The sequence below is a fragment of the Epinephelus moara genome, chromosome 18, assembly GCF_006386435.1.
Source record: "Epinephelus moara isolate mb chromosome 18, YSFRI_EMoa_1.0, whole genome shotgun sequence".
NCBI classification, from domain to species: domain Eukaryota; kingdom Metazoa; phylum Chordata; class Actinopteri; order Perciformes; family Serranidae; genus Epinephelus; species Epinephelus moara.
Window position 1 is genome coordinate 38236858 of NC_065523.1, and position 9034 is coordinate 38245891.

Consider the following 9034-nt stretch of genomic DNA (forward strand, 5'->3'; position numbering starts at 1 on the left):
CATTTTGTGTTTACTTGTGTTATCTTTGACTAATGTTTAAATTTGTTTGATGATCTGAAACATTTATGTGTGGAAAACATGCAAAAAAGTAAGAAATCAGGAAGGGGGCAAACACTTTCTCACACCACTGTATGTGGGGGAGGGTTTTACTACGTGGAGCTGTTTGCAAGGTGTGACCTTCTTTTGGTTTTACTACGTGGAGCTGTTTGCAAGGTGTGACCTTCTTTTTTCTCTTCTCTTCCTGTAAACTGTGTCTTCACTGGATCCACAAAACAAGATGCACTAGGTTCCCTGAGTTTAAAACAAACAAATGCATTCACGTCTTAAAAAGTCAATAAATAGCTAATGAAGTACAAAGGGCTTCTTTGTACTTTGAACTTTACATGTGAAAAAAACACAGTGGCTGTTGTTGCAACACATCACAGTCCCTCTGTGTTTACATGAGGGATGGTCAGGAATTCTGCACACAGTCCATTGGCAAGTCAAATGGACTGTGGAGAGCCACAAAGCAGGCGTTCCTGCTCAGCATGTAGATCATCCATCCAACACTATTAGACAAATCTGTAACAGAACGCCCAAAAGAGGGTTTTCATCTTGTGCACCATCACAAATAAAACAAACCTGCTGTGTTTAACGTTTTGGGATTGATTACATGTTCATTCGTTTCTTGTTCGATTAAAAGACTGAAACGAATAAACATAAGGCAAATAAATGTATTTCCCTACATCAGGGTTCCCACACATTCACATTTCATAACAGTTAACCCATTTCCATGATTTCATTTAGGTGGTTAAAGATAGGTAGGCTGATCACTGGCAGCAGCAATGGATCGGCTGAGCATCACAAGTTCAGTACATTTCCATGCACAGTTAAGTGGAGCTACGTTTACAGCTTGACTAAGAAATTTAATTGGACTGCTGTCCTTGTCCCAGTGTACAAGCACGGGAGGGGAATCCATTTACTGACTCAAGTACGTCCATGATGCAGGTGCTGTGCCAGACTGTCGTGGTGAACAGGGAGCTGAGCCTGAGGACGAAGCTTTCAATTTACTGGTCCATCTACGTCCCAACCCTCATCTGTGGTCATGAGCTCTGGGTAGTGACCAAAAGAATGAGATCATGGATACAAGCAGCCAAAACAAGTTTTATTGTGTATGTTGTTATTCAGGTTAAAGTGTGAAGAAGCAGCGGGTCTGTCGGGCAGCTGAGTGAAGTGGAGCCTGAGGAGGAAGCACCGGTTTCACTACAGGCAGATTCACTCACTACAGGGGCGAGAACATAAAACCTGAACAGCCAATCAGAGTGATCTCTCTCACCGACAAGCTCCGCCGCCGATTCAACATGCTCAGTTGGCCAAAAAGCCACAGACGCCAAAGTGCCGACGTTGCGGGACACACCGCAAAAACTAGGCCGACAGACGCTCACTGACGGCCCGACTTTGGTCGACGGTCGACCGTCGGCTTGGTGTGTCAGGGCCTTAAAGCAAAAACTACAGTCTCACTTTAAAGGTCAGGCATGTTGGATTTATTGGCATCTAACAGTCAGGTTACAGATTCCAACCAACTGAAACTTCTCCCATGTGCGAAGCTCACAGATGAACTACGGTGGCTGAGACAAAAACTCTGTAAGGCCAGTGTTTGATTTGTCCATTCTGGGCTACTGTAGAACAACATGGCAGACTCTGGGGAGGAGGACCTCCTCCATATGTGGATATGAACATCTCACGCAGTTCAGTTGATTATAAATTAATGAAGCAACAGAGTAACATTACCTGTAACAGCAGCTGTTGGTACAGCTCCTCCTGCTGCTGTAACTCCAGCTCCGAGTTAAGAAGTGAGGAGTCTGTCGTCATGGCTACAAAAAATAAAAAAAGGCAATGAATCCAACTTTAAAATACAAAATTTGCCAACTGATGACAATGAATGAAATAACTCCCTGTAATGTAAAAAGGTAGAAACACAACATCTTTACAGAACAATATGAAACATAAACCAGGGCTCAACAATAAGGATTGCCCGATTGCCCGGGGCAAGTAAAACTCAAGGTTGGGCATGTAAACTAACAACTCACTTTTGCTAAAAATAGTAAAAACTAATTGATAAAATTAATGTATTTTAAAACGTGCTCCTTCTGCTCTGATGCAGCGGTCTCTCTGCCTTAAGTCACAAGCACACACTGTGTAACAATGTCCTGCCCACAGCCCCCATTGATATTATTTTGCGCGACGGACGCTTCATATAATAACATAACAATATACTATTTATGGTGTTATGTCATCGTGTCATTTCTGTCTTTACATGGTCACGTGTTAACAATTCTCCTCTGCTCTCTGTATCGCGCACGGCGGAGTTCCGCCACACACACAGGTGAGCACGCTAGAGCAGCTCAGGCCGCATTTTCCTGACCAAATCTGACCACGAGCCCGGTGCAGTTTGTCAGCTGACAAAGTTATTGAAATGGACACTGTGTAAATAACCACCAACAGACTGCTGTTACGCACAGACAAACACGCTGCTCGCACAGCAGCACAGCACGGCACTCGTGCTGAGCTGCTGTTGCATTCAGGCGTTGTCACGTAAATAACAACTTCCAGCACTTAAATAGGTCATAGCACAAAACAGCAGCATGCCATGTGACTTTTTACTTTTATTATATTCAATAAAATTGTATGTTCCTAAATCTTGAGACACCTCATATGTAAGCTAGACAGACATTTCACCTGCTCATTACTGTGCACACATGTACTGTATGTACTTAGTCCTAAAGAGCCCTTCTGGTGCCAGTAGATACATAGAAACATCCCAGCAGGCTGTGCTTTGCAAGCATACAAAAAAGTTTCACGCATGTGAAAATTATTTTTCATGCGTGTGCTTCACCTCCGCTGCTACAACTCCATCCTAGGGGAAACACTGCTGTGTGCGTTTTGTGCAACAGGTGGATGTGGTAGTCTACTGGTAGAGTAGAGAGAGAGCTAAGTAGCGTTGAAGTAGAGTAGAGCAGGGCAGAGAGATGGAAGCAAAATATATTAAACCCGGTGTTAATACAGCAGAACTGGAGAGAGGGGTGAAAAATAAATAGAGGTGGGCATGGCTCAAGTAGGGCGCAAAATTATAGACGGAGAACGATTGACAAATTTTTCACTTTAAGCCCTGACACTGTCATTTTTGTGTAGGAATTAAGCTACAATACATGACATATGTTGTTTTAATTAATAAATACAGTGTGAATAAAGATTACATAACATAAAAATAACTGCAGTCTTTGTTATTTGATAGCCGCTTAAATTAAACAATTTTTATAGGGCAAGTAAAAACTGACTTCGGGCAAGTAGATCTCTGACCAACTTGCCCGACCGGGCAAGTGAAAAAAAAACCTTAGCGTTGAACCCTGTAAACAAACTGAGGAACAAAAACAGAATAGATATTTGATGTAAACTGATTTATTAATTTCTTGTCAAAGAAATTACCCCCATGTAACTTTGGCGACCCACGCTGGGGGTCGGGACCCTCAGGTTGGGAACCAGTGGACCAGGGTGTCTACAGGTATCAGTCACTTAAATCTAATGCACTAATGCTTTTTGATATTTTTCTAGCCAAATTTCAGACTGATTTTCTTGACAAATCACCTTTTTCTCATTAAAGCACTGCAGGTCAGTATAAAGGTGAGTCATGCATACGGTCCCACACAGAGGTGAGCTTTGTGTAAGAATATGGTGATTAGAGGGAGGTTAGGTTCATCTACATTTCTGCCAACAGGTGAGTGCAGTGTAAAGTAAAAAAGACAGTGTTAGGTTCAGCGGGAGGTTTAAAGATTTGTGACATTAGAAACTTTCACACAGATGAATCTGACTCATTCTGACAAAAAGACATGAAAAGATGAATAAATGAAATTCAATAAAAGGTTTGTGGCTATTGAGATCTCACAAATTCAAATTCCAGACAAGAAGTTTAAGACATTTTGAGACATTTTAAGAAGCTGCAGACACCCTGGGTTAAAGTTAGGACTCAGAAAACTGAGCATTAATCTGACAGTACACATGATGTTAACTAATTTAACTTTATTCTTCCAGACAGGGCACTCTCTTTAAATTATAAGGTCAGTTTTAATCATTTAAGGATCACAGGAGTTTCTCTTAAAAACGCACGCGCGAAAATACGTACAGTACGTACCTTTATAAAGTTACAATATACCAACATAAACAGACACCTGTGGGGAGATGTTAGCCTCAGCAAGCTAACTAGCTTCTCCGTATCAGGATAACGATAACAGGGTCTTTTCGATCAAAGCTCACCGATGGCAACAACTCACGTTAACGTTAGCTGTTAGCTGTTAGCTAACGTTACCGGTTACCGTTTGGTGGAGGCTGTTGTCTTGGTAACATGTCTCGTGAGGTGTTTGTCCGTGCTTTGGCGTCCAGAGACGTTAGCTTAGCTTTAGCTTCCTAGCAGCGCAAACTAGCAGCCTGACGTCGCTCTTTGTTTTAAATGTTGGATCATTTAACTCTCTGCTGTGTTCACCGTGTGTTCAATGTGTCCCTTATCATGTACACACACGTAAATAAAATCATGTTTACCTTTTTCTTCGGTGCTGCCGAGTTGTGATGTGAGCTTCCGCGCCGGTATTCAACGCAGCGACATCACTTCCGATACGGAACCTTCAGAATAAAAGCACCATCCATTAGTTTTTTACAAAAGAAGAGCCCTCCTTTTCTTCTATCATATTTTTATGGCAGACCAGGCGCGTTTGGTGCATTCTGCTCTGTTTACACTAGTCATCACATTATTTATACTTCTGGATTTATCCTGGCTTCATATGAGCAGGGGAAATATCAGCTTGTTGCTAGGCTAATTTATACAATGTAAAATACCATAGGCTTGTGCTAAAAACATTAGCATTTTTGTGTAGTATAAGACAGTTGTTTTGTCAGTGGAGCCGAACTTTGTACCATTACCTTTGTTAAATGTTGCTGTTGTCCTTGGCTTTATATGAGTAGAGGAAAAGTCTGCTAGCTGCGAGGCTAATTTATACAATGTAAAATGCCATAGGCTTGTGCTAATAATGTTAGCATGTTGTATTTGTGGGGAAAATGTGTCCAGATAAAGACAAGTGTTTGTCTGTGAATGCTGCGAGTTATAGTGAAGCTGATTTGTGTACTTGTGTTTGAAGTTGTCGCTATTAAGTCATGTTTAATGTGTGTGTAATGTGTGTTTTGAATCAGCTAAACTTTACAGCACAACATCCGTCGCCTACAAGTGTTGTGGAGGTGTAACTGCAGAGTGACAAAGACACACCACCGCACAAGCACAAAGTATTAGTTGGCTCCTGCTGGCCTAAATCCCAGGATACAGGCCTGCTGTGTGAAGAAAACTAATTTTCCTGGTAATTTGTGTTTTCTTGTAGGTCTCCCTTAACAGTCTTTGGGGAGTATGTCTTCACTCCACAGCTGAGCCACTACCTCAAACAAGATCTTCCTTTCTTCTGTGTACAGCTGGCTCCAGAGCATCACATGTTGCACGGTCTCCGTCACTCCACACTCCAGACATTTCCCATCCTGGAGTTTCCCTACCAATAGCAGCTCACTCCCCCATCCACAGTGCTCCGGTGTTAATCTAGTCAGCTTGATTTCATCTTCTCTTTGTTTACTTTGGCAACACTGTGTCTGTCCCTCTCTAACTAAATTACCACACTCACTCCCACCAGCAGAAATCATGACATCATCTGTACTTTCCCACCTTAGACTGTAAGAGCCTTCAGCTGGGTCCTTCTTTAACTGATAGTGAGTGAAAGCAGGGCATCCTGGTTGGGGGACTGAATAACGGGGGGTTCAAATGGGAGGTCCTTAAAGCCTGGAATGAACAGTGTACGTTTGTTTGCATTTTTTACGTAATTAATGCGATTGCTAAATTAAAATTGACTAAACAAATTGGTTGAGAAACTGAACTGAACTTGAGTTTCAGAGTGGTTTAGGGGTTGTATACATGCAGTGTCTTTAACCGCATGGAAAACACAAGGTCGGGCGCTGGGCACTACTCTTGTGCCCAGCCGTTGCGGCCTGAAGAAAGGCGCTCGGGAATGCATGCGTTAGAGAACGCCTGATTTGCGTCTACATTGTAAACAGTGAATTTGAGGGTGCAAAAAACAGGGCGTGTGTGTGCCCCCCTAAATTGGTATTAGATAGATAGATAGATAGATAGATAGATAGATAGATGTACATTGTGCTTTAGTTGGTGCCGTCAGCGTCAGACCGTGGCACAAGCAGTATAGGTGAATGCTAAGTGTGCTGTCATCCACAGGGGGCGCCACAAATGAGGGATGGAAAACATTTTGATCTTTTACTATTTTCTACTAATAATGTTACTACAATTATTTTGAAATATGACATAAGGTCACAACAACATAACTATGGAGCAAAGCCTACTAAATAATAGAGGGGCCCCTCCCTTCTCAGCTCGTTACACTTTACCTGCTCTCCGGGGAGATGGGCGGAGTTATGTGCATCACGTGAACCCTGAAACACGCTGTATCGTTATCAATATCATGTCAAAACGACTCAACTACCACGACACTACTGAGAGGAGTGGATGTGGAGAGAAAGAAGATGAAACCAGCAGGAGGAGAGTTCTTTAAGTTAGCTGTTAGCAGTTAGCAGCTAGTTATCGTTACCTCAAAGCAGCCAGTGGATGCAGCCAGCAGCTAACAGAGGTTGCATTGATTTATACAGTGAAGCGTTCAAGCTCTATTCAGTAAAAATGAGTACTGGGCGAAGTTAAAGGGATAGTGCACCCAAAAATGAAAATTCAGCCATTATCTACTCACCCATATGCCGAGGGAGGCTCAGGTGAAGTTTTAGAGTCCTCAAAACACTTGCAGAGATCCAAGGGGAGAGGAGGTAGCAACACAACTCCACCTAATGGAGGCTGACGGCACCCCAGATTCAAACGTCCAAAAACATATAATTGAAACCACAAAATATCTCCATACTGCTCGTCCGTAGTGATCCAAGTGTCCTGAAGCCCCAACATAAAAAGTTGTTTGGAAAAACGTCATTTGAACTCTGTTTTTAGCCTCATTGTAGCCTGTAGCTCTGACTGCCTCTCTGTGCACCGCGCTCACGTGTGCACGCTTGCGCGCAAGACCAGCGAAAGCATGTGAACACACATGAAAGCGGTCTCGAGCAAGCGCGCACACGTGAGTGCGGGTGTTGCTACCCACTCTCCCCTGGGATCTCCGCAAGTGACATGAGGACTCTAAAACTTCACCTGAGCCTCCCTCAGCATATGGGTGAGTAGATAATGGCTGAATTTTTGGGTGCACTATCCCTTTAAATTACAACATTCCCATGATGTGTTCAATATAAAATGCAGCTTTTGGTGAGAATGTGTGGTCACTGTGGGGACTTGCCCAGGGCACCAAATGTGCCAGGAGCGCTACTGCTTGATACCATTTTTTTTAAATGAAAGTTTGTGTAAAAAGTAAAATAGAGTTGAGACTGACTGCTGCAACTCGTCTTGCATTTTTTTCAATATTAAAGATGAGCAAATGTACAAGGTATGATTACTGTTAATTTTAATATCACAGTATACCTTAAATGTGGTATACTGCAGCAACCCCACTGATACATATTATTAATGTTTTCTTTGTTAACTTGGCCTCCTGTCATTTTGTTAAAGTGACTCCCGGCAAAGCAAGTTGAGTATCCCTGGACTAGTAAGGTATCTCATTTGGAGACAGCTGCTCTGTCACTAGAAATATTCATTTTATAAATGCCACTAAATATTAGACATTTGTCCTTATTTGTCTGCCATACTCATGAATATTACTTTACATACTGGACAGTTTGCGTCTCTGCCTTTCACTCAGAACACTGAGCAGATGTTTAATGATTAACAGATGCCTACGACTTCAATGACCAGATATCTGATTTACATGGAAACCTACATAAACTGAGTATGTTGCAGCTGTCATGATGAAGCGGATATGGCTTATTAAAGACACTCATGACTAAAGTTCAAAAGCAGAATGTGTTGAGCTGTGATAACATCTGCTGGCTGCTGTTGTGTCGGCCAGGCTCAACATGCGTGGTACATATGGAGGAAATAAACTGCAGGATTACTAACAGATGACAGCTGTGCTAAAATGGAGAAACAAACATTCTTATAGGCTCAATTCAATGAATTTAAAGTGGTCAGATCTATTATTTCTTTTCGCGTATATCTTTATTTCCCAAGGCTGTTGTGTACTCCTGTGTGCTGCGTTCAATTCTGTCGCTACCTCAAACATCACCCCAAACAATGTGCAATGTGTGACAAAATACAGCTCTTGTGTCCGCCCCTGTCTTTTTGATTTTCAGGCAGAACAACGCATTCCTCAGCGATAAGGCTCTGTTGTGAGCCTGACAAACATCCTCTGGATTTATAATCAATCACCCCTGCAGCTCTTTGAGTCTCTGAGTTACGACATCTTGGCAACATGTGTGTCTTTGTATCTGACTACAGAGGATGTTATTTTTCATCATCAACTCTATGAATGCAATGATGAATTCTGACCTATGGTTTTCTAAGAGGTGGAAGTTCAGTCTTTAATATTCAGATCCAGAATACTGATGGGATTGTGCTCATGTTGCAGACTCAGTTTTATAACAGGCCTGCTTGTTTTATTAGATCTTAGCGCCACATTTGACAATTGACCATCAAATTTACAGAGACTGGAACATTTAATTGGCCTAAAAGGTTCTGCACTGAGCTGGTTTAAATCTTATTTATCCAATCAATTTCAGTTGGTTCACATTCATGATGAATCATCCTTACGTACTAAAGTTTGTTTTGGAGTTCTACAAGGTTCTGTGCTCGGACCAATCCTATTTACTCTATATATGTTTCCCTTAGAAATGGCACCAAAAATGTTGGGGTCAACACCTTAGGCTTCACACGGAGGCACCAAATATGTTGGGGTTAAATTGGCTATCGGAAATAATTAATAATTATTATTAATAATTAATAATTATGTTAAATAATGTGACTTAATTAACATTAAAT

The 9034-nt window shown here is 41.9% G+C and overlaps 1 protein-coding gene across 2 annotated transcripts in view; it reads right to left on the reverse strand.

Moving 5' to 3' along the window:
* pih1d1 (PIH1 domain containing 1) overlaps nucleotides 1–4665 on the reverse strand; it is a 15472-nt gene extending 10807 nt beyond the window's left edge. The window contains exons 1-2 of one of the 2 annotated variants that reach the window (XM_050069384.1): nucleotides 4573–4665; nucleotides 1771–1853 (exon numbers count right to left, since the gene is read on the reverse strand). In XM_050069384.1, the coding sequence (XP_049925341.1) occupies nucleotides 1771–1851 (81 nt within the window). In that variant the 5' untranslated portion in view covers nucleotides 1852–1853; nucleotides 4573–4665. Of the gene's footprint in view, nucleotides 1–1770; nucleotides 1854–4349; nucleotides 4513–4572 lie in introns of those variants that run through there. The other variant, XM_050069382.1, reaches the window with a different exon arrangement.
* Nucleotides 4666–9034: the final 4369 nt, after the last annotated feature.